At 36.4% G+C, this 25,344-nt stretch overlaps 2 protein-coding genes across 3 annotated transcripts in view; both read left to right on the forward strand.

Annotated features, from left to right (window-relative positions):
- The window catches only part of prkg1b (protein kinase cGMP-dependent 1b), a 147,272-nt gene extending 133,313 nt beyond the window's left edge, over positions 1–13,959 (forward strand). For both annotated transcript variants that reach the window (XM_088634834.1, XM_088634833.1), the window contains exons 10-18: positions 3,932–4,028; positions 6,129–6,268; positions 6,953–7,042; positions 7,519–7,660; positions 7,866–8,029; positions 8,814–8,936; positions 9,030–9,092; positions 9,533–9,599; positions 10,364–13,959. In XM_088634834.1, coding sequence (XP_088490960.1) covers positions 3,932–4,028; positions 6,129–6,268; positions 6,953–7,042; positions 7,519–7,660; positions 7,866–8,029; positions 8,814–8,936; positions 9,030–9,092; positions 9,533–9,599; positions 10,364–10,462 — 985 coding nt within the window. In that variant the 3' untranslated portion in view covers positions 10,463–13,959. The remainder of the gene's footprint in view (positions 1–3,931; positions 4,029–6,128; positions 6,269–6,952; positions 7,043–7,518; positions 7,661–7,865; positions 8,030–8,813; positions 8,937–9,029; positions 9,093–9,532; positions 9,600–10,363) is intronic.
- Positions 13,960–18,291: 4,332 nt separating this feature from the next.
- On the forward strand, positions 18,292–20,585 carry dkk1b (dickkopf WNT signaling pathway inhibitor 1b). The gene is made up of 4 exons (XM_088634836.1): positions 18,292–19,032; positions 19,277–19,418; positions 19,648–19,794; positions 19,939–20,585. The coding sequence occupies exons 1-4, from the start codon at positions 18,820–18,822 to the stop codon at positions 20,187–20,189; spliced, it is 753 nt and encodes a 250-aa protein (XP_088490962.1). The 5' UTR covers positions 18,292–18,819; the 3' UTR covers positions 20,190–20,585.
- The last annotated feature ends 4,759 nt before the right edge of the window (positions 20,586–25,344 follow it).

Consider the following 25,344-nt stretch of genomic DNA (forward strand, 5'->3'; position numbering starts at 1 on the left):
ATTGTTTAATAAGTTCATTGCTTACTGCTTTTCCTTTAACAGGACTTTTGGGTGGCCTTGAGATTATTATAATAATTATAATTGTTTAATAGCACTAAGATGCGTTTAGTTGACACACATGCTTGACACCTTCTATATGTAATTGTTAAGCCTTATATATAGGAGTATAAAAGGAGGTGATTTGAAAACAGCTAACAATATGTAATATATCATTTGTGGCATCAATAATAAATACAAGCAACATTTGCTTAATTGCATCCAGGTTTCTAATTGCAATCATATCACAGAAAAATAACACAACATAATAAGCAATAGCTCAGCTGCAGCACAGGATTTAATTAATAATATTGCCTCAGCTACTTGAGCCAAAATGTGTTATTAAAGAAAATATCCATATGTTTAAATGATATATTTAATTATTTTATATATTAACATTATTTTAATAGTGTACATTTAGAATTGTTGTAGACTGTCACAAATGTTGTCTTCACAGTGGAAAATTCTAGATAAAATTATGTAAACATAATTTGTTTTTTTTTTAATTACATAAATCTCACAATTAAGATAAGAGACTTCCAGTGTATAACATACATTGTACTTTATAGCAGTCACTTAATGTATTTAATGCAGCCCTTAAGTTAAACTTGTTGCTTATACCAGTGTTATGAGTTTGGTTGGATTATGGTTTCTTCTGTTTAGTACAAATGCAATTAAAATTGTCAACAGTTTCAAATATCTTAGGTCTATTGCTGATTACAAACTAACCTTTGAGGAAAACACGGATGCCAAATGTTAGACGAGCCAACAGAGACTGTTCTTCCAAAGAAACCTCCACTGTTGTAATGTGTATACTACAACAATGACTTAATTTATACAGTTTTCATTGGATGTGCCCTTCAGAACATTCAGTGCGGTAGCCTGGTTAGGTAACCTTAATACACACAATAAAAACAGACTCAACAGGATAGTGAAGGTATCCAGCAAAAGTATTGCTTTACAACAACTACAGCTTTCAGAGATCTACGTCAAACAAATAGTGTGGAAAGCCAATGCAATCGCTGACTGTCATGACTACCCCTTGCACAGTGAATTTGACCTCTTTCCATCTGGGCGTCGATTTAAACTGCCTAAATTCAAGAGCAATAGAGCTAAGTCATCTTTTATTCCAATAGCTATTAACTTGCTCAATTTGGACAACTGTTTGTATTTTTTACTTTTTATATATACATTTATTTTCTTTCTCATCATACAAGTATTTCTTATTTGTTAATGGGTTGATGTTGTGTTGGATGTATTGTGTAGTGTTTTTACCTGCCTCCAAAGGAAATTTCCTTTCTGGGACAAAAAAGTAAAGTAAGTGATGTTTAGGATGTAGGAAAAATCCAAGAGAAAGCCTGTGGGTATTGCGGGAATTATTATTTTTAAAGCTGCTTTCAGTCACAAAATAAAACTTTGTTTCAGTGCACCAATGAGATTGCCTAGTTTTGAAAGGATAATAATGGTGGTTTTGGGATCAGTATCATTGCTTACATTGGTATGAGTATTTACTCTGTCAGTAGCATGCATGTAACACTGGATAAGATAAATGACCCTGTTTACTCATATCTCTCAGCCCTATAAGGCAAAAGCTTGAGTACAGGAAGTAATGTGCTGCATCTGCTCAGAGGGGTCAAAGGGTAGGTTTGAAGCTATGGCAACAGGAATCAAATAGAAAGTGATACTTCAAAACGCTTTAAATATTTGGTCACTTTAAGGAAAGCAATCAAGCTGATGCTGTTGACCATTATATATGCAGTAATTAATAATCTGGGCTGTAGTCTCACTGTAGCATTGGAATGTCAAGTAGTTACAACAGGGCTGATTGGTACTTAAGTACCAATCTTAAGTGGAGCTGTGTCAGCATGCGTAGGCTGCAAAGGAACAAGTAATAGTTTTATTCCATGCTGAAAAGAGAAGAAAGAAAACACAACGTTTCAGCTGTGGTGTTGGTTTTCTGTGCTTTAATACTTCTGGCCTCAAAAAGGGAATGCCACAGACTGAGTAGCTAGCCCAGTAAATTTCCTATTCATGCAAAATTCTCTCGTCTGAGACAAGGCAACAGTTGCAGAGGACTTTAAAATCATACGCATGTGCATAATATCCAGCAGACATATAGAACATAAAGAACAGCTCACAGAATGTTTAGATGGCTGTGCAGCTAGATGTACCGTTCTCTGTCCATACCCTTTTAATAGCCCCTAGCAGGCAAGGCCTTTCTCTTTTCAGTCATATGTTTTAGGACGGTGCTGTCCTGGGGGTCTTATTTTGTGTTGGCCAGGCTGATGCAGAACTGATGTGGCATCTCACTTTTTCCAATGCTGATTAACGGTGCAATGCTCACACTGGGCAATTTCAGACGCGTCTGCAGGCTGTTCCTCTCTAAGCTTGATCTTGATGTAGCTGACGGAATGCATTCATGCAGTCCCACAGTCATTGAAATAATGGTCAGAGTTACACTCCTCTCCACCACCACCCACTCCATTCACACAATCAGGCAAACACTCACACACAGGGAAATAAAAACACTCTTTATCTTAACCAAAGCTTAAGTATTTTTACTTTGTGAACCTTTATTAAGAATCACGGTGTTGAATATTGATGCAAGTAGCATGCTTTTTGTTTTCCACATAGTTGACTTAGTTACACTGGTAATGAGAAAGACCTTTTCACAATGTTAATTCATTACCTGAAAATAGCATTAATTGTTGTTATTAATTAAACACTGCATACATTTGTTTATTTACTGTTAAAACGAAAATGGGATCAGTAGCATGCATTGCATTTAAATGAACTTATTCATTTCTCTTAAAACATAATACTGGATAAAAGGTATTTTTAATCTTTTTTGTGTGTACGTGATAAAATAAGAGACTGTACCTAAGTTAAAGTTATGAAAAGAATACAATATTGAGCATTCTGGAATGCTGAAATTGATTCGGCTGACACTCATATATAGGTAGGAAAAATAAATTCTTTCCAAAGCATGAACCTATAATGAGTTCTGTCAGTGCTGTTCCCATGTATCAGATGATATGCTGCAGAAGGTTGAAGGTGAATTACAAGGCCATTCACATTCTCAGAGTTATTTTTTCAGCAAGCAGTCTGAAGTCCAAGTGCTCAGCTCTGCTTTCCAAGTTCTAAAAATACCACAAGGTTCAGTAAGTGAGTATTTTTAGGGACTGGTGCTTGCTGGGAACCACACTGACTTGTTTTGGCAGACTGTTTCGTGTGTTTGGACTGCATGCCCGTGCCAGTCAGTCTCTTAGTACATTTCTGGGTTGAGCTTGTTTGAGAATGTATTTTTGCAAGATCTACATGTCATAACAGAAACTTTGTAATTAGACAGAGGATATTGCTTAAATCATGTAACAGAAAGAGGACGGAAGAAGAGACAGGACCTGGTGTCAGTTACTTTTCTTTTTTTGTTGTGTGTCCATTTTTCCTGGTGCTGTTTCATGGCTTTGTCACATTCAGTGCACTGTACATAGCACACCTCCTGCAGCCCATCGGAAAAGGTCTACATGCAGAGTCTGGGGTGCTGAAGACGTCTCTGTTCTGTAACTGAAGGACGACTAAACCACACACCCAAGATGTAAAAAGGAAAAAGACCCGTTTACTCTAAATCTAGAAAGACTAGAGGACTGTTTTTTTTAAATCCAGGTTAAAAACCAAAAACAAAAACTTATAAAACATTTCTGTAAGCATTACATATTTGCAGTATTTCCTTGGATGAAAAGGAAATAGAAATGAGAGAACTACATCCAACCCCCCTGAAGAAGGACAGGGGGCAACTGAGTAGTGTTCACGCACACTACCATCCTGTGGTAGTCCCTATCACTTACTATATCTGCACCTCAAAAAAGTTTCCTTTCTTTCACCTTAAAAAATGCAGATATGAAGCAGAGAATGCCTTCTTCTCCAATCTTAAGTTGGCCGACTTCAACATCATCGATACTCTGGGAGTTGGCGGATTTGGCCGCGTGGAGCTGGTAGGCTTTGAGAAAATCCACTTGACTTCTGTTCTTGTCTCTCTGTCATTCCACTTTGCTTCAACCTGTGATCAGGTTGAATTAATCATTGATTTAAGAAAGATTTTGACAAAGGTAATATTTATGTAACTTTCGAGAAGCAAATGCGACAACTTCAGCACAGGGAAGTCAAATATTTTTCCTTTCTTGGATCCACAGAAAAGCATCTTCTTATTTCAGAAATAGGCCAAATATTCAGTTTTGGTTCATTTTGTGCATGATGATGTTACATATTAGTAAAATACAAAAGCTATATTTAATATTTACTCTCTAATCTGAAAGTATCAATTTTGTTTAGGATGTATTTATCTGCATTATCTTTATATGATTACTCATAATGTTTTTTTCCCCCTGTATAAGAAAAAAGCATTGCAACATTAATTTTGTACTTCCTGTTAGGGACATTCTGATCTCCTATAGATTCAAGTAACAAAAATACCAAAAATATTAATCATTCCACCTCTGAATATTCCTGTGCCAGTCCAGTTTTGGAAATGCGTTTGGTCTGTCTGTAGACAAACACAATAGGCACTTCAGACAAAAAAAACACAATAAAATGAGGGAGTTCCATGGCATTTTTGCCTTTATAGTGAAAGGGAACCCTTTATACTGGAGTGTTTCATATAATATCAAAACAGTCTACCACATTTTTCAGTGGTACCAGAAGTATTACATGTCCCTCCACTCTCAGCAAATACATTATCAGGATAATGTGTCAGATCATGCAATGGGCTGCACGACACACCTTTGATTGTTTGTCAGTACCCTTTGGCACTATATGAAATTTAATGGCCTGACATTCTACTCTCGTAAACTACACTAATAAACTTTGATGTGCACAGTATCTTCTCCAGGAATTTCAGAATCAATTTCTCATGTAAATTCTGCCATTCTGCCGAAGTTTAAAATTTTATCTTAAGGCAGCATTAGTTCAATAGATGTCATTTTCTGTCTTCAATCTGAGATGCTCTTGGTGCTTACATGTAAGCATTAAAAAATTACAGTAATAACAACAAAATGAAACCCAGTCATAAAAACCTTCTGGGTATGCATTCCATCATTAGTCAGTCACTGGCTGGTAAAGATCTATATAAAGATGTGCTACTGTCTGCAGGCTATCTCTTTTAATGGAAAATAAAATGAAATGCCTGATTAACTTTGTGACAGGTACAATCTACCATGTGTACAGGGAAGTAAGATCAAACACCTGTGCTTCTCTCAAATACCAGAGTATTTTCTGTGTACCTTTGATGAAAATATATTTCTTTTCCAGACGAATTGATAATATTTTTTTGTGTGTAATATAGCAATTTCTTTAGATTAGAGCATCTTGGTGTCCAATTCAAAGAATAACAAAGAAGTCATTTTCAGTTGACAACACATAGGCTTTTTGAACTAATCTATAGCTAGCAGTGTACTCATTGGTACATTTACTGCCTCTGGAAACTAGACAGACAGCAGTATGTGGTGCAAGACACCACATGGGCAGGCAGTTTGAGGCTGGTGCAGCGTGGAGGAACTGAGACCATCAGTAGGTCAGTAAAGGAAAAGCCCAGCAGTGTGACCTAATGAGGAACCCCCAACTCTTTTTGGCTTTGCTGTCCTGACCTATTTTGAGCGCAGCAAAGCAGAAACAAGTGTCCCCTTGCCGGGGGCATCATGTTCACCCTGGTGTGGATTATTGCTCGATAGCAGAGATCGAATGACCCTTTACACTGACTCCGCCTAAGGTACAAAATGTGAAAAACTCAGCTCAAAGCAAAAACATCTTAAGATAGCAGGTACAGATTTGACCATTCCACACTGTAACAGTAATTAGCACCACGTGGTCATTAAAAATGCAGAACTTCTGAAAGTACGAAGGTCACATTCTGCTGCGATAGCAACCTGATGTCATACATTTTGAAAAATAAAAGTTATTTTATGAAAATAACGTTGAAAAAAAATGTTTCACAGCAAAACTCTTTTTGCAAAAGTGTAGGTCATGCTTACTCTGAACATCAAGTATTTTGCACAGCTTTCGAGCAGCTAGAGAACCTACATGTAAGGTTTATTTTGCAGGTCCAACTGAAAAGTGATGAAGCCAAAACATTTGCAATGAAGATCCTGAAGAAGAGACACATAGTGGACACCAGGCAGCAGGAGCACATTCGATCAGAGAAGCAGATCATGCAGGAGGCCCACTCTGATTTCATTGTGAGGTATCCACACCTGTCCAGCACGGTTTCTGTGTCTGGAACCTAGCATGCACGCCCATAGCAGCTTTGCTCTTTCCAAAGTGTGGAATTGCTGTGGGATCTGCAGCAAAATACATTTTAAATGTTACACAACACTTAGCAGTGAGTGTACTAAAAGTGAGAAGCTGTACAAGCCAGCTGCTCTCTGAGCTGAAAGTTAGACGGGAACCTTGCAGGAGCAGCTGCAAGGATGCAGTCATCTTTTCCAACGCCAAGGGGATTTCTTGCCAGAGAAAGAGAAAGCGACATCTCCACATCTTCAGTCCCAGGGAGTACAGCGAAGAAAAGCAGGGGGCAGAAGTCCAATAAGAAAGTGAAAATAATCTTCCTTGCAGAGAGGTTTCAGCCATGACCTGCTAAATGATAACAAAAATCTCAAAAAGATTATTTAAGATTTCTAAAAGATGTATATTTTCAGAAAGGTTTTTTTTTAATGGTTCTATATGCCCAATTGCTTTCCTATTGCATTCCATACCCACATCTACTATTTTCTCTCAGTGTGTATTTTTTGTTGTAAAGTGCTTTGAGAAGTCACTTTTAAAGGTGCTATATAAAAATAAAGATTAATATTATTATTTGAAAGAGAATTGTAAGAGTTGTAGGATTCTTTACATACTTAATTACAGAGTTGGTGTCTTTTTTTCTTAGGCTCTATAGGACTTTCAAGGACAGCAAGTACCTGTACATGTTAATGGAGGCTTGCCTTGGAGGAGAGTTATGGACCATTCTCAGGGACAGGTATGGTGACTTTAACTTTAATAGACTTTAATAGAATATTTAAAATAAATAATTTAATGTTTTTTTTTATTAAATAAATTTCATTCCCATAAACAATGAAAATGAATAGAAAGAACATGATCAATTTTATTCATTTGTTTTCCTGAATAATCATTTATTGCTTTAAGAATTTCTGCATAGTAACACTTGCAAACAGGAGGAGGCCATTTGGCCCATCTAGATCACTTGGTAGTAAGTAGCTAATTGAGATGTAGTATCTTAAACAAAACTGCTTATTGACTTCAAAACATGGCTGGGTAGCTTTTTCCATAGTTGTAAAAAGAATAATGCAGGCAGGACATAGATCCACTAATTCTTAGTGTTTTTTTAAGCAGGCAGGATATTTTATTACAAGAAAATTACTGTCTTGTCACATGCTTAATTCAGATGTCAAAGTTGCTCTGTTACATATGAGTGTTAATTTTTTTTTATTGTAGAGGTTCATTTGAAGATTCAACAACTCGATTTTACACAGCATGTGTTGTTGAAGCTTTCGCTTACCTGCATTCCAAAGGAATTATATACCGGGACCTGAAACCAGAAAACCTCATCCTAGATCACAGAGGTTACGCAAAGCTTGTAAGTTCCAGATTGGAATCGAGAAGTGCCCTTTTCAGTGTTCTAAACACTTCATGAAGAGCTCACTGTCATGAAATACCTTGAATTGTTTCACTCATACACTGCTCAGAAAAAAGCATGCAAGACTGGCTTTCTGTTGTTGACAAGAAAATATGTTGATTTTGATTGGCAACATTACATTCTGAAGGACTGTGTGTTCTTTTAGGTTGACTTTGGCTTTGCCAAAAAAATAGGATTTGGAAAGAAAACGTGGACTTTCTGTGGGACGCCAGAGTATGTAGCACCAGAGATTATCCTGAATAAAGGCCATGACATTTCAGCTGACTACTGGTCTTTAGGGATCCTAATGTATGAACTTCTGACTGGCAGGTAAGACATAAAAGCAAACACTTGTTCTAAGATAGCAAAGGTCACAAGTGACACATCAGTAACAAGTTTCACAGTCTTGTGTGATTAATGTGAAGCACCCTAAGGCCCTGTTAGTAAAATATAAAATAAAAATGTAACTGTACCATTCAGGTGCCTAGATTTCTAAATTAACTATACAGTATTTTAGATTCACAGGGTTTTTAGATATGCAATTTTGCTATTTGTTCTTAATTTTTATTGTTTAGTCATGTCTCTAACTGTTTAAAAGAAAACAACTGAAAAACAATCATAAGCTGCAAAAGCTGAACAGAGCTACAAAATGCTTCAAAGTGTTTGTTGAAAGACAAGAGTGTTTTCACTAACATACCTTAGTCCTGCCAGCAAACTGCTCCTGAGGTTGTAAAAATACAGTTCTGTGGTTAAATATGTCAGGGGCCTGTTGTGAACACAAGCCTCCTGGGGAGGCAGCCTTGTGATGTTAACAGCAGCTGAATTCATCAAATCTGGTTCACTGAACAGTGGTGATGGAGAGGACTGGAACACACTATTAAATCTGGGGTATATACAGTACTTTATATATCAAATAAATGAAATGAAAGCATTTATAAAGGTAGGTGCTGGATGTTAATGATGTTAACGTCACTTGTTTTGGTGTACAAAACTACATTCATTACAAGTCCATTTTCACAACATCTTAGAAATTAGTAAACTGTAATTGGCCAAAATTCCTATTATGTATTTATGGTAGCAACATTGACGCAGATGTCTTTTTTTTTTTTTAAAGCCCACCTTTCTCAGGCCCTGATCCTATGAAAACTTACAACATCATACTGAGGGGCATTGACATGATTGAATTTCCAAAGAAGATAACCAAAAATGCTGCTAATTTAATCAAAAAACTATGCAGGTGAGTGCTATCATGGTAATGTATTCAGAATAGAAATGGATCACTCATTTTACTGCTTGATAGTTTTCCTAAAGCGCTTTTCCTTTTTTTCAGGGACAATCCTTCTGAAAGACTAGGAAACTTGAAAAACGGTGTGAAAGATATCCAGAAGCACAAGTGAGTGACTGCAGAATGAAACAATATTTCTACGTCACTATGTTCAGTATGTAAGTGCAGGAATAGTTAACCTGGCATGTAGATTCCATACCATTGCAGGCTTTTGCTCCAGGTAATAGTTAATTACCAAAGTGATATGAAGCACCTGGATGAGCTAAGGCTCAATTTAGACAAAGGATTTTAGTGCTCATCATACTAGAAGATTCAAAGTTTTGTAAAGGCCTGGAATCATTTTACCAAGGCTGAGTGCTCTGCCCTAGTGGGACTCTTTTGACAGTTCATGGCTATGTCTTCTCTAAGAATAAAACAGCTACTATATTTTGTGATTGTGAAAATATGAAGATCCAATGTGCTGTATAAATATAAAAACTATCTAAGATGCCAAACGTCAATCAGTGTGAAAACCCCATTAACCATCTTATGTGCTTTATTCTTCATAGGTGGTTTGAAGGCTTTAACTGGGAGGGTTTACGCAAAGGAACCCTGACACCTCCTATAATACCCAATGCAAGTACAAAATTTGCTTTTTCGTCTTTTCTTCTACTTAGCTCAGACCTTCCTACATTCACATTTTTAGCAATTCAGTTTTTATGTACAGAACATGTTTGTGGTTTATTACATGGCTTATCTGGTTTTATTAATCCTAATAGCTGTCAGAGCTACAAAAATATTACAAAACCCAACTGGCCACAGTGCCTTTTCCACTTCTGCTGTTAGTGACTTAATTAGTGACTGATCTTTAGCTTGATTGGACCAATTGAATACTTTTGAATAGATGGTAATGTTTTAAACAGACCTAAAAATCTGCTGGATTTTGATCCTCAGGGAATGGACTGAGGTTGTTTACTTGTACTGTATTCAATGTTTGAAGTTAGTCTCATAATTTTACCTGAATCATAAAGATCTGTCTCCCAACTCTGGTGACAGGAATTGTACAACTACAGTATGTTGTAGAAGTCCAGTGTATGAAGTTCATTTCAAATGTCTCTGTATTATATAGACCAATGATTCTTATACTTGATCTTGACAATGTTTCTATTGCCTTTAACATTAGCTGAGGTCTCACATACATCAGTTGAACTAACAATTGACATATTTTGACATTAATTATGTGGACATAGTTCTATTAAAGTAACAGCTCAAGGCTTGAATGAAAATGAGCAGACACTAGTCCTTCAGGACCAGGGCTAGGACCCATTAATATAAAGTGTAAGTATTATTATCTCTAATCAAATTGTAAATAATTCTGGGCGTACATTTTGTTTTTTCAGGTCACATCTCCCACAGACACAAGTAACTTTGACAGTTTCCCTGAAGACAACGATGACCCACCTCCAGATGATAACTCAGGATGGGACAATGACTTTTAACCTCATTTCCTCAACTTGCTTCTGTGTTGCCTAGGACAGCTTCTTCAGGACAAAGCTGCAAGCGAAACCTGTAACAAAGAGGTGAATTAATGGAAAAATGAAGGAAAAAGCAATGCTCTGGGTCACCAAGATGCCTTTACTGATGCTGCTTCAGTTACTCCAGTGGCATTGGGACTTAAGTTTAGATAACAGCAGGGCTCCTTTGGTATTTTACCTTCATATTTATTGTTGTGCAAATGGTGGTCCTGGAGCAAGGCCTTTTTGTTTAAACTTAGCAGGAACATTAGGTTTTCTTTTGCTGCAAAGAACCTGCTCGCCTCTACTGCTAGTTTTAAAGATAAGAAAATTGGGTAAGAGAAAAATTTGAAGCCTTGGTTCATCCTTATATTTTGGATTTTACAGCTTTTCATAGGTAACTGGAGTGGAGGTATATTCAATAATCCTAGCTGGCCGTTGTATTGATACAGCATGGCTCCCTCCTTTTAGAATGAGTGCAGCCACCTTCAGACTTAGACAGGACCATGACACTATTGGATCACTCACGTCAGAGTAATTGCTGTCATGTTTACTTCTTTCTAAGTGCTCATGACAAAGCTGAATGTTATTACTGTTGAATAAATTAATATATAATATTAAGATCTGTTTATCTACAGTGTATGAAAATTTACCTTAAAAGCACAAATGTTGTTTTTGATTTACTTTCTCTTTTGATAGTTATGGTACTTCTACGACTAATCAGAAGAGTGCATTGCTAATTAAAACTTAAAAAATGTGTAGCCTACAGATATTCAGATAAAACTGTATGCTATGTTCTTGTTTTTGTAAATACAGTTGTCATCATATGCAATTTTTTACTCTTCTGTATCTGCTTTCATATGATATCCCATATACATTCAATTGAGGACAAGAGCTTTTCACTTTCTAAACCCCCTGAACAGGCTACTGCACATGGCAGTTTTAGGTAAAACACTTCAAATACATACTTCAAATCCTAATTTGAAGAAAAGGAACACTAACAGTATTATAATATTAAAACTAGGGGGAAGACATAAAGGTGTTTTTATTTCTTTAAAATAGTTTTAGAATTTGTATCTCAATTTTCAAAATTTGAAAGGGGTTTTGTATGGAAGACATAAAACATGGTTTTTTTCTTCATGAATCTGTCTGGACAGAATTGGTGGGATTCCCAAATGTTTAAAGAGTGGGAAAATAAAAATAATACCCTATAAATTGCGTGTCATTTAGTTAGCGTGTTAATGAAATGCAGGTACGGGACATTTATGAAATGATGTTATTTCACTTGATACAGTATTCAAGGCACCACAAGGTGGCAGACTGTTACAGGAGTATGAACCAATGTTCTACATTTCTGACTGTGGTGCACAAGTGTTACATCATATGAGACTAATGATCTCTGAAGGAAATGATGACATTTACATGAGAACAACACCAACACATTACAATCATCAGAACATACATACTATAAAATGAATACTAGTTGCAATTCATTAATAGTGGTAGCATCTATGTATAGTATTTTTTATATTTCAACATCTATTCAAATTGAAACTTAGACGTTGCGTACCAATAATTTTTCAGTGTACTCTTTTTCTGTAGATATGTTCTTCATATTGCCACAAACCTGAATTTCAATGAATTATGTGCAATGAAAGCTAAATGAATTCCATATTCTAGGTGCAAAAGCTCTGTACGTGACTTACACTGTGCTGGATTAATAAGTTGAGAAATTTTATTTAATCGTAGGACCACAGATAAATATTTGTGTATATAGATATTTTAGCATCAACAGTTTGTGATACATGTTAATTTTTTTATTTTTTAGAGTATGATGGCATTATTACTTAATTTGAATATCTGAGACTGTGTGCATTGTTTGTCTTTGGTTTAATCAGACTTGAATGATCTCAATGTGTAACATCATCAATTTGAAGACTGTATTCTCTCCAACACTAGACTAGAATCACTCATTAACTGGCTGTTTGGCATTGTTGCAAGTGCCTTAAATTAATGGCATCCAAAAATAACTATCAGATTTGGTGTAATGCTGCATGACAAAGACGAACACCTCAAACTGTTGTCTTTTCTTAGCTTGCTGCTTTTTTACGGTTCTTTCAGCTCTTTATAAGCCTTTCTTACAATAAAATGTATCTTTCAAACGATGAAATGATCTCCTTATTTCTGTGGCTAAATTGTAAATCTGTTAATTAGATGCTGCATCATTTCTGTGAAATGTATACTGTTTGTGCAGGTTAACTTAAACGAGTAACTATATACACTATTGGGTCAGATATATTCCTAGTCTGCTGTGTGGTTATGACAGCCCCCTCCCCATGGAATAAATACTTGCATTGTAATGATTTTTATGCAACTGTCAGCCACTGAATAGCTGACATAACCATCAAGCTCATCTCGGCTTCAAGACCAATCTCTCACAAAGGTCATTTCTACATTTTGACCATTTGCATTAAAATGTCATAGTGAACCACATTATGAAGCAATCTGTGCATAGCTTTGTTGCAAACAGAACTGAACATATTACTTATCAAATCCACAAACCAATGCTATTATGTTACATACAAAGTGGGTAGGAATGTAAATTTCTTGTTTTTCTTAGTCATTTACCTTTGTGAGCCATGTAAGTGCTTTTCTTCAAAGCCTGTAATAATAACAAATGTGATTTGTAACCTTAGGTAGCAGCCGCCTCTGTCAGGCAGCCTGACGAGGATTTTATTGCACAGCTAGAGAGAAGGCACAATCAGTGCTCTGTTATTGAAGAATTCTAAAGGGATTATAATAAGTAGCTATTTGAAATAGTATTCTGTGTGCAATTATTGAAGCCTGTCACAATAAGTTAAAAAAATTAATACCTAAAATCTAAGAACAGTTCTATCAATGAAAGATGGCAATGGATATTTAGGCCAAGGCAGAAAAATCAAATACATGCAATCCCCAACTATTTTTCTTGAGGGGCTATTGTCAAAAGAAGGCATGAATTGTAGAGCAGCTCAGTCTCGGCACTGCACAGCATAATAGGAATATTGCTTTAAGTAACTTTCTTGTATATGCAACTCATTTGTGATATGTATAAGAATAACAGTGATAACAGTTTTATTCTTTTCCATTGTCCATTGCAATAATGTAGTCATGTTGCTGGAACCATGAAAAAGAAAAACGTTTCAATATATGATTTTGATTAGAGAAGTTATTTGTCCAGTGTACAATAGCTACTTGCTATATGTTGGTGTGTTAACCTGTTTCAGGCTATTTTGCTCGCTGTAATAGTTAAATGGGGAACTTTGTTTTTTTCATCCACAACAAAACTCATGAAGTAATTATCAGTTGCATTCAGTGTTGCCTAAAACATTTCTTTATTGAGCTGCTTTCATCTTATTCTGTATTCTCACTGCAACTTTAATTGCAGAGTGCCTGTTGTATAACTTTATGAAGCTAAAATAAAGACAAGTTACTTTTGGACACTTCTTGACTGCATTTATTGTTTTCACGTTATCAGTGATGCTGAAATGTTTCACTGTTTAAAAAACTGTAATTCTTTGAGAATTAGACTCCTCAGACAGTTTTCACCCTCTGGTCCACCATTAAAAATGTCATTTTTTTGTCTTCAGCATTCGGAGTTCAGAGTACCACAGCCCCAGAAAACTCTCTCCTGTCTTCACAGAGAAGGCTCTGGAGGCTCTGAAGGGCAAGGCCAAGGGAAATCGATCAGCTAGTCAGGAGGAGAGTGCATGATGGCCATTCCCTTGCTACTACTGTTCTGGGATCAAACGAGAGCAATTCAATCTGCAGGCTACCAGGTTGTAGCTGTCAGTGTGATGCCTTGTAGGAAAGCTATATACATTTTAGGTGTGGTGCTGATTAAAGTTTAAAGGTAAAGCTTTACAGTAGATACAGTATATATCTTCTTAAGTTCTGCTGTTTCTGTGAACAAGGGGAAGCTTTTACTCAGCGTAGCCCACACCCTTGGCTCCTCTGTCTTTTGTGTTCTTCCAAATAAGCACATATCCAAAACCTATGATGGAGTTGAGATGAAATCCATTGCATTGTATCATGGCAGCTTTCTTCACTCTGTGTATTTTATATAAGGCACATCACGGCTGAATTATGAAGGGTGGCTGCTCAAAGTTTTTAACCCCTTACATCAGGGCAGTAAAATCAACATGCCCTTCAGTAGCAGCTTTGTCTCCTTTTTTGAGAAACATAATGCAAATATCCATTTTATTCTTATATCTCAATTTACAGCCTATTCAAAAAAGCTAATCATACTGACTCGTCCACATCTTTCCTTCCTAGGAGTACATTCTTTATTTTGTTAATTGTTGCCGTTGTCCTTTTATCAGTGCACTTTTCACTCATCCCAGCTAATTTTTTAAACGACTGACACGTTTCCTGTTCTATCACATCTGATGGGGTTAAGAGCATCACTCATTAGCTGCCGTCTTCGGAACTTATAGGTATGGAGCTTTGTTTTTGCAGTGCCATCAGAAATGAAGCCGTAGTTGTACCGATACTTAACGCTTATCTCTACAGGCAGCTTGCATGTCTAACTGCACACATTTTCTCTAGCTGAACAATGAACAATGTGTAACCAAATCCTAAATCCCACGTGACAAAAAAGCATAATTTTTCTTAATGGAGAAAAAAAAAATTGGTTCATTGCAAAATAACATTCTTGGACCTTAGTGTGACAAATGATCCATCTTTTCCTTTGGTCTTAACGAAACAGTAGAGACAGCGGTATATCGATATATCATCACAGAAACAAGTTTGTGCTGGATATGGGACGTACCACGTCAGAAACCTCCACCCCCATTCGAAGAGTCTGAAACGTAGAGGTGTATTTCCGTCAATTAACAACGTAAATTGTATTCGGATGGATTAAACATATCAGAATTCAGTTAACAATTGGTACTAAAACGACAGAACTAGAATTTAAAGCAGTAGTACACGTTTAGAAAAGTGTTACCACCAATTGAAGTCTCGGTATAATGGAAACATCAGTTCTAACAGATATGATTTACTATTCTCAAGGAAATGGAAATGAGCGGAGCTATCAAAACATTAATATTTAGTAGAGTTCAGTCCACTAGATGGGCCAAAATCGTATTTTTATGTGCAGTGTGGTATCTTAGTATTTCTGTGATATTTAATCTGTTCTGCTTGTTTCAGTTAAGACTAAATTATTATGAATTTATTTACCACTCTTTTTGACGTGGCTAACTAGTAAAGCCTATTGTAGTATGAATGGATTAGGCGGCAAGAAGGCATTTGAAAACAAGATTACCTGGCGTCCAACCAGACGAATTTGCTGAGCACAATGTCTGTGAAAACCTGCTAAAAGCCGAGTAAACGGACTGTTTGTGAAGATGCCGTGCCTGCTAAAGTCTGATTAAGACATGGGGTTCTAGTTCTGTTTGATCTCCTCTTCATCAAAGGCTCCTTAACACAAGCTACATTTTACACTACTGTAGGCTTGGATGTACTGTTAAAACAAAGCCAAAGACCAAAGAATTCGGGTGAATGCTGCCAATTCACGTTTAATGAAGTGTATTGAGCATTTGTCTTGTAGTTGCCTATTATAACCAACCTCTGTCAACAGCATCACAAAGCCTTTTTATTTAAGAGGTTATCCAAAGTATCAGGCAGACATTCTCTTAGAAACTGTTAAATCGTTAGCGCGGTTTTGTGGTTACAAACATTTGGCCAATGGAACTAGTCCAGTACGTGTCCTTTTTAATCACGAGGAGAGATATACGGACACCACAAAGCTGTTATTTAAAACGCAAGTTCATATCCAAGTAACAATCAGTTACGTTAAAAATATTTACACGGATAAGTAAATCACGCACCTTTCGATTTGTTAACTAGACAGAAACTGAAAGAGCTAAGGGCTATTACTGACTTTTTGAGCATATATATTTGACAGTATGACAAACGCGCAAAACTCACATATCTTCAGATTAATCATCCATTCTTCCATTGAATAACTCGGTAATAACGTATTTTTTTCCAGTTTTTAGCCAGATACAACAGTAGTTAGGCTTCCACCTCATCTTTCACATTCTCGTTTTTAACTTAATAAAACTCTTATTTTGTATTGTGTTTTAACTCGAGGAGGGCCTCCTGTATGTATATATACAAACTATATGGTTAAAAGTACACACTAATGGCTACAGATGCGACGCATAGTTGGACTGGAAACGTTCATTTATTGTGTGAACCTTTACAAAAGAAATTATCCTAGGATTTCTTGAAGGTAAGAAAAAATGGCAACACATAAAATGTGTGGAGAACTCTTGGTAGCAACTGCTTTTAAAGATATATATGTATATTGGCAGCATAAACCGTCAGACGCTTAAGTGGTACTCCTATTCAACTTTCTGAGCGCCTTTTCTGACCGTAACTTTAAGAAAACAAAAAGACATTTTAATAGCTTCTCCGCGACATAGTATTTATAATTTGTTATGGGTTTGCGCACACACTTCTGAGACTATCCTCTATTATTATGTGCCGGGAGATAACGCGTTGAGCAAGAAGCGCGTCAAGCCCTGCTTTGTATCCCTAAAACTGTAGGAACACACTTAAAAGCCCATGCCCTTTCTTTCTGTCTGTGCAGTCTTCTTACTATTATTTTTATTATTATGCCGCCAGCGCTTGTTTTTGTCCTCGTTGTCTTCGGGCGAAAACCTTAAGATAGCATATACAAAAATCTTCAATTGTATTAGATGGAAAAGGGATATCGATATCAACATTATTATAAATAAAACACGATAGTCACTACTTCAAGCAGTTTATGTAGCAATAAACATTTTTAACAAGAAAGTTATGTGCGCATAACGGACAGCCACACGTTGTTCTACTACTTGTAAACAGGACATTTGTATTTGATGTCTTTTCAAGTCGCAAGTAATAAATTAGTCCCAATTGTTTTTAAAACTTCATTCAATGATAGGTTTACCCGGTTATACAAATATGCAGCAGGCTATCCTGTTTGTGTGCAATTAATAGTCACATCAGCGAGGGAATGAGAATGTCATTGTAATTACATTTTACAGTGATCAACACCATAAATAGCAGATGTCGATCCATGTCAAGGTTAATACCGACGGGTATGAAGTTGTGGTTGATGAGAAAAATTCCTTTCAAGTTGAATATCTGCGCCTTTTCATGTTTTCTGGATCGAGCCCTGAACTGAAGTTCAGAGAGGCCGATGCCAGTTCCTTATCGTGGAGTGCTAATCAAGCCATATTTGTTTTAGAGCACTTAGGCTAGATGATAATTAATTCGGTAAACTTTTCACTCCCAGTGATTTGCATATCAGCCTTTGATCTTCGCCGATTGTTGAATCAAGTGCATTTCAAAGTTTTCTCATTACAATAACGGATCAAATGCTGCTAATGGACCGAAAATGACTTGAATAACCTCCCATTACAAAACTTTCAGGACTGTCTGGGTTACTTAATTTACTTGACCGGTTCTTGGTTCTTGACAGTTCCTCGTTATTATTATTATTATTATTATTATTATTATTATTATTATTATTATTATTATTATTATTATTATTTAATTTCGGTTCGGAAAGCGGACAAATGTAAAATTGGAAGAATGACCCTGTTCTAACGTCTCGTTTAATGAGAAAACATGATTCTGTACCTTTTGTTAATACAGACTAATAAAATAAATGATGTAACATTTCAACAGGATACTCAAGTTCAGCTGTCATGCGCAGAAGGAGTGGGATTAAACTTCGTCAAATCACGTTTAAACAGTGGTACAGATAAACAGTCTGGGTGTGTGAGAGGAAAGAAAAATACAGTAACTGTAGTTAATGTTGACATAAAATAGAAAAAGCAAATGCCATAAGCCTTTTAGGAGGTTCTCTTACATTAACAATGGGTTTAATTATATCCCTTAAATCCGAAGCGAAGTATGGGCGCTGCTTCCAGTGTATCAGAAGATGTGTCGGTGCGTGATTGATGTAATCTCAGGGAAAATCATTGATAATTATATACAAACATCATTGTGAAATCCCAGGAAAAGAATTCCCTTCCAATAGGTTAGTTTCTGTGGGAAGCGCCAGGAGTCCAATCTCTTTGAAATTTCATCCCTGCCTTTGTTATACATAGCTAGGGGCGGGAATGCAAACAACTCCACATGTATAAATCCAGCAACAGAACGAGTGAATCTTCAGAAAAAAACGGGAAAGAAACTGCACCGTCTACTCGACCTGAACGCTTACAGAGGACTATACTGCAGTTAGATCGCCAAGGGTGACCAAGGAGTGTGCCTCTTCCTCCCGATTGTAATTTCACAGTTTAAATATGCATTTGGCTACAATACCAGTGCTTTTAACTGCATGTTTCGGGCTGTACAGCTATTCGCATGCTGTTAACGCGGGGTCCGGTCTGTTCAACTCCAATGCTATCAAAAACCTTTCTGGCGGTGCGCCGAATCCCAGCTACCCGGTCAGTGCAAGCCCGGACATCCTTATGTACGACAGCGGCAACAAGAATATTGGCGCGGACACCTTTCAGGTAAGCACCTCTGCAGTTACTGTTGAAGTAGTTGGGAGATGGGGGTCCCTATTTATAACTAGCTCCACAAAATGTGAAGCATGACACAGGCTTAACAGTAACAGGAGTATCGCGTTTCATTCAACTTAGCAACTTGCTATTTTCTGCAGATGTATAACGGAACATTAGCTTTTTTACTTTCCAAAACATGCACCTATACATAAGGACCATTACCTTACCAATACTTTTTTTTTCTCTTCTTAAGAGTTACAGCTGCTTGGATGATGAGGAATGTGCCGTTGATGAATACTGCCTCGGATCCCGAGGCGTCTGTCTCTCCTGCAAGAAACGCAGGAAGCGCTGCGTCCGGGACGCTATGTGCTGTCCTGGCAACCACTGCAGTAATGGTGAGCTCAAGTTTTAACATACTGGAACAATTACGGCAAGATTCTTCGAAACGCTGGAATACCATAGTCTCTTAAAACGTCTTGATTCCCAGTTTTGTGGTGCAGCTCAACAAACTTTTTCGGGGGGGAGGAACGAGGGGCTTAGGTTTTAGAGTTTCCAACGGGCATTTTACCATCAAACTGTACCTTAATTTTAATTTTGTGTATTTAACCCGTGTTTCTCCTTCAGGACTGTGTTTGCCTAATGATCCCGACACTACTTACCACGCTGTGGTCGATGACACCATCCCCGACCGTCTTGTTGATGAAGATCAGTTCACGGTGGAACCTCATCCTAGACGAACCATCGTACCCACAGGACCTCAGTCGCTTAAAGGTATGGGTAACAACTACACTCACGAAAGCAAGACTGAACCGTAGACCTCTATGCAAGGAAATGTGGAAGCAAGCATGTTTTGTAACTGCGCGAAGCTCATACATACGGCCCCGAAGAGCTTAACATTTAACTTTGCCTTTTCAGGTCAGGAAGGCGAAGTGTGTCTGAGGTCTTCAGACTGCGCAGAAGGGCTTTGCTGCGCTCGTCACTTCTGGTCCAAGATCTGCAAGCCTGTGCTAAAAGAAGGACAAGTTTGCACCAAGCACCGAAGAAAAGGAACCCATGGTTTAGAGATATTTCAGCGCTGCGACTGTGCAGATGGCCTGGCCTGTAGAACCCAGCAGGGTGATCACAGCAGCAAAGCATCCAGACTTCACACCTGTCAGAGACACTGATCAGTCTCGCAGCGGATATCGGACGATCTATTTTTACCTATTCTAAGGACTGATTCTTTGGTCAAAGTGTTTCAAAGTGCTAAAGGAAGAGTTTACATTTAATACTCTGTTTTCTTTTTTTTCTCCCAAAATAGCAGAGTAGCATTGATCGTTTCTCTTTTACGGAACTTCAGCTTCACAATAATTGCAGTAAATTACTGTATTGTAAATATTCAGAGTGGCACTTACGCTGTAATTATTTTTATGTCAACAAGTATTTTAAGAAAAAAGGTGCTGCATGGTTATCCTAAACATTCTACTATATTGTAAATTTGTAAACAATGTAATATTGCTATTTAGAATATGAATATAAATGCCTTTATTTTTATTTTAAATAAAATGTAAAGATATTTAAAACATTTTAAAAAAGTGTTTCATTAAAACATAATCAAAATTGGCTTATCCGTTCATGCACTTATGTCACACGAGAAGCAAAAACCTAGTTAAACACCAGTATTTACAACTTTTTGAATGGATCTTTGTGCTTTAGTTACAAAGTTGAATGTCTGAATCCAAAGGTTTTGACATCAACATTTACAATATCAAATTTACAAACTAAGATATAAATTCATTCCAGTGAGCTGTGTGCATTTTGGGAAAAAAAAACATTAAAATACATTTCAACAAGATACACTCTATACCATTGAGCTGTGGTGGATATAATGGAGATAATGCTATAGTACACTGATACTTGCTTATGATTACATTGTATACAAAATGGGCGTGCAAGCTGGTTACAGTGAAATACTATCATGAGACTTCATTTAACAAAAAGCTTTTTTTCTGATTAAAACTAAAATTAGTTGTGACTAACAAGACTTTACCCCATTTTACATGTTCCTGATGTACAACCGATTAAACATGGCACCTCAGTGAACACCATACAGTATGGCCATTTAGGCTATTTGTAGAAGTCTAAAACATCTCAGGTGAGAGTCCCATTTGCAAATTTCAGTCATGTTTCCTGAAATATCATTCCATCTACCCTTGAGAAACCATATGGTTCAACATATGGGAGCATTGCATTAAAATCTCAGATTTCTTCAACTGAGCTCATGATCCTGAATTTTGGAGTCAAAGGCTGTTCTGTTGGCACAAAATAAAAATTTCCCACTGAAGAAATAAAGTAGCCACAGAAAACATGTGGGATTACTTTGAAGACACACAGTGTAATGCAATGCTTCATAAGGGTTTATGATACTTTAAATTGGAATATAAATAAAAATCTAACATACTACAACTACTGACTATGGTAAAATATAATAAAAGTGTCAACATATGAGCAAGTAACATTTAACCTGATATAATTCTTGGATTTCCAAATATCTCATGTTTGGAGGGTTAAAAATAAATCCTCTCACCCTTAAATCAATGTTAAAAGTCATCACACTGAGTACTAAAAAGCTACTTTGTTAAAAGGTTTACTTTGTTACTTTATTTTATATCAAAGTACTTTGCTTTCATATAAACTCTTCAATTCCCAATTGTTATGTACACAACAGTACATAAGAAAGATGTAGCAATGTCAGTACTTGTTTGGATAGGTGCATGCCAGCTTTATTCACATCGTCAAAGAACGTGCAGAAAAATGTACTAATCTCTTGAAGACAGGTCCAAATTCAATCTCCATGGTCCAATTATATTATTTTCATAATCTTTTCTTTCTGCACGTCCAGCCCATTTTAGTTTATTGAGTCCAGTAATGATGTAATACCCTCATGTTTGTGCTTCAGTTTAATTATAGATTTACTGGTAGGTGATAGTTTCTGTATATGAATTCACAAGGGGTCAGTGGAGGATGGTCACTTGGTCAAAGTGGGTAATGTATTGAAAGTGGTACTCTGTCTCTCAGTTCATCCATGGGTGCTGAGGTGCCACCTTCTTTAAAGTAACCCTCTTTGGAGAAATGAAGAATTAAGTCATTTTTTATATTACATTCATGTATGACAAAAGACACAGCTCCATTGCTGAGCATCATTGTGGCCTAACCAAGGACTCAAAATACACCCAATGTCAAAGAACAGCACTCCTGCTTATGATATATCAGACACATATGTTTGAGAAATACAAATGTGCTCTTTTCAAACCTGTACTTCTGTTTATACTGAACATGACTTTTTTGTTTTCATCTTCCTTTCAATTTCTCAGTTATATAAATACATCATCTTACATTTTAGTTGATCAAAATATGCTTAAAAGTTATAGAATAACCAATTCCAAGATAATTAAAAACTCAAAGTACAAATGCACATAGTGTTATATAATCGTGTTCTTTTCATTTCACTATTTGCTGTTTCTTCTAAGAATGCATTGTTTAAGTTCTATGACATTTCTTCCTCCTTTCAGGTAATTAGAACCCCAAGAGTTTAAGTCTTTACTTCAAGCTGTCACGAGAGACAAAGCAGAAGGGTAGGCATTTCAAAGCACAGGATGTACAGTTTGCAATCGCCTCTTCTACATGGGCAACATCCGAGATCAGAGAATCCCCTCCTGCTTTTGTCAATACCATCAACAACTGAGAGACCCAAAACATCTGTGAGAGGAATCTCGACCAACACAATAGTGCTGAGGAAACTAAAAACCACCTGCTAGACATACAGTAAAGGAGATAATTCTTTGAAAAAAAAGACAGGCATCTTCTGGATTCCAAAGAGGGGCAAAGCTATTTGATCTGCTTCCCTTAAGGGAAGCAAGAGTTACTGGAGCATGTTTCTGGCATTCACTCATAACTAATCAGCACACATCAGTGTTAAAAGACAGATTTCCCTTTTTCACTTGGGCACAATAAAGTAGCAATCCAGTTCCAGAGAAACAGCAAAACAGCGCAAATGTTTACACACCGCCTTGGCAGACACATTCTCTTTGAAGCTGTAATCAATCACCTCTATTGCAAATGGAATTTTTCACCAAAACACAACAACAAACCTATTGTGGCAAAACAAGCCCAATTCCGATAGAGTGCATGAAACATCTACTAAACTATAACACACATTAGGACCTCATGATATTTTTTTTCTGTCAAGTTATTTGATCGCAGTAGACAGAAAATCATTTACAAATAAGCAAACAATATTTAACACAAAATGTAACTGACCTAAAGTAATTAAAAAGCAATAAACTGAGAATATACATTATTTATCCACATGGCACAGATTGTGCACTGTTCCATATGCTCGCATATGTTGTGTAACATGCTTTGGAATGTATTTAAAGTACATACTGTATACACACTAAATACTTTACCTATTATAATTATGAAGAGGCAATGAGGCATTTTAATAATAAATTGTATTATTAATAATTGGTATTATTAAATAACTCAGAGGTGAGTAATTGGTGTTTCCCTCTGATTGGTAAATACATTAAACTTATTACACAGTAACAGATTATGAATACTGTCTGTGTAATAGGGTGTATGCATGAAGGCTAATCTTTCATACAAAATCATGATGATTTACTGTATACAGTATCTATTGTTTAAATAAAGATCTTTGTCCACCGTTTTCAACTTGTTTACTTAGTATGTTTTCCCACCCAGTGGGAAAACTGGTGATCCCATGCTTAATTAAAAAAGTTCTAAAAAAGAGCAGGGTATTCAACTCATGAGTGAACATCAGCTACATAAGATGGGGCTGACATTTTGTGAACAGTTTGTGAAATTTCAGAACTAGTCTACATGTATTTCTTACCTGCATTGATTCTAGGGTGAGCAAGGCTTTAAGCAAGTTGCAAATGAAGAGCAGTCTTTCTAGACAGAAATGGAATTAGAGGGTCATGTCTATACCAGCTATAATTGGGAAGTGCAGTGAAGAGGAGTGTGTCTGAACTGTAAGCAGGCAGGGCTGCACATGTCCAACACCAGACTGGGCTGCTGTCATCACACTTGCATACCATTCGACACTAACTGATGTCTCATCAGGACACAACTCACAAAGCCATTTACACTTCTATATGTAACTAGAATATTTCAAAGGAGTAAAAAATATTGTTTGATCTATACATTGATGCTTCTGCCATAATAAATGACATAAATACATATATATATATATTCCATAAAATCTGGATAACCTAGCTCAAAGCTAATTATAAACAAAAGTTATTTGTTTTTGTTTAAAACCCTTTCCTTTCTGAATGTACTATCAGCATGTTGAATAGATACAACAGTTACACTTACATATTTCTGTATAAAGTAAATAAAAATAATTTAGTCTGATATTAAAGAAATATTCTTTGCCTTTGAAATAGTAATTTTCGCAGACATTGTACCATTAAGCATACTTGCAATCAACATGATGCACTTATTCTTTTTATTGGTTGCATTTCACTACAAATACAGTTTTTCTACCATGCACATTTATAATCTTTAACAGTTGTAAGTTTTTATATTACTGTTAAGCAATATTAGCATAGTAGGTAACTTTTTGTTTCCACAGTTCTGTCTTTTAGGACTCTCCCATTGATGCAATGGTACAATTAGGTCATGGATGTGTAAATTATTAATAGTTACCTCATATTCCAAGAACAGTGCTTGTTTGGACTGTTTAAAAAAACTTAGGAAATCAAACCTGCTAAATACAATAGAACAGTGTGTACAAAGACCAAAGGGAGGGTCTGATATTATGTTACCAGCTGAGAACTCTACAATTAAACTTGTATTGAATATTGCTTGTTATTTGCACTTTAGGTTTGAAAAATAAACAGCTTTTACCAACACACCTTGATGAAAGAGAAGATCTTAGTTCTTTAAAATGCAATAAATTCTTCAAAAAGTAAAATATCGAAATAATGCAAATACATTTTCCAGATCTAGTCAGTCTTTCATAAGACTGATGAATTAAGACATGTCAATTTCATCATGTTTTTTTCAGAATCATATTTCAAATCAGAAGCAGTACGTTTTAGCTTTTCATATAGATATCCAAACTATTGCATTTTGATTTCCTGATGTTCAAATACTGAAAACATCTGATTATGAAATCCTCAGGAAAGATATGGTATAAATTCTTAATATGTAACTTAACACATATTTCTCCATCCATTGTCAGAAAGCTGCTTAATCCTGGTACAGGCCCCTATAGCCCAAAGCCTGTCTTGGAAGATCAGGGCACAGGAAGAG

Source organism: Lepisosteus platostomus, chromosome 6 (assembly GCF_059453375.1).
Source record: "Lepisosteus platostomus isolate fLepPlt1 chromosome 6, fLepPlt1.hap1, whole genome shotgun sequence".
Lineage (NCBI taxonomy): Eukaryota > Metazoa > Chordata > Actinopteri > Semionotiformes > Lepisosteidae > Lepisosteus > Lepisosteus platostomus.

Coding starts and splice junctions, on each gene's coding strand:
- dkk1b (XM_088634836.1), top strand. CDS start 18,820: ATGCATTTGGCTACAATACCAGTGCTTTTAACTGCATGTTTCGGGCTG. Junction 19,033..19,276: donor TTGGCGCGGACACCTTTCAG/GTAAGCACCTCT, acceptor TCTCTTCTTAAG/AGTTACAGCTGCTTGGATGA. Junction 19,419..19,647: donor TGGCAACCACTGCAGTAATG/GTGAGCTCAAGT, acceptor TTTCTCCTTCAG/GACTGTGTTTGCCTAATGAT.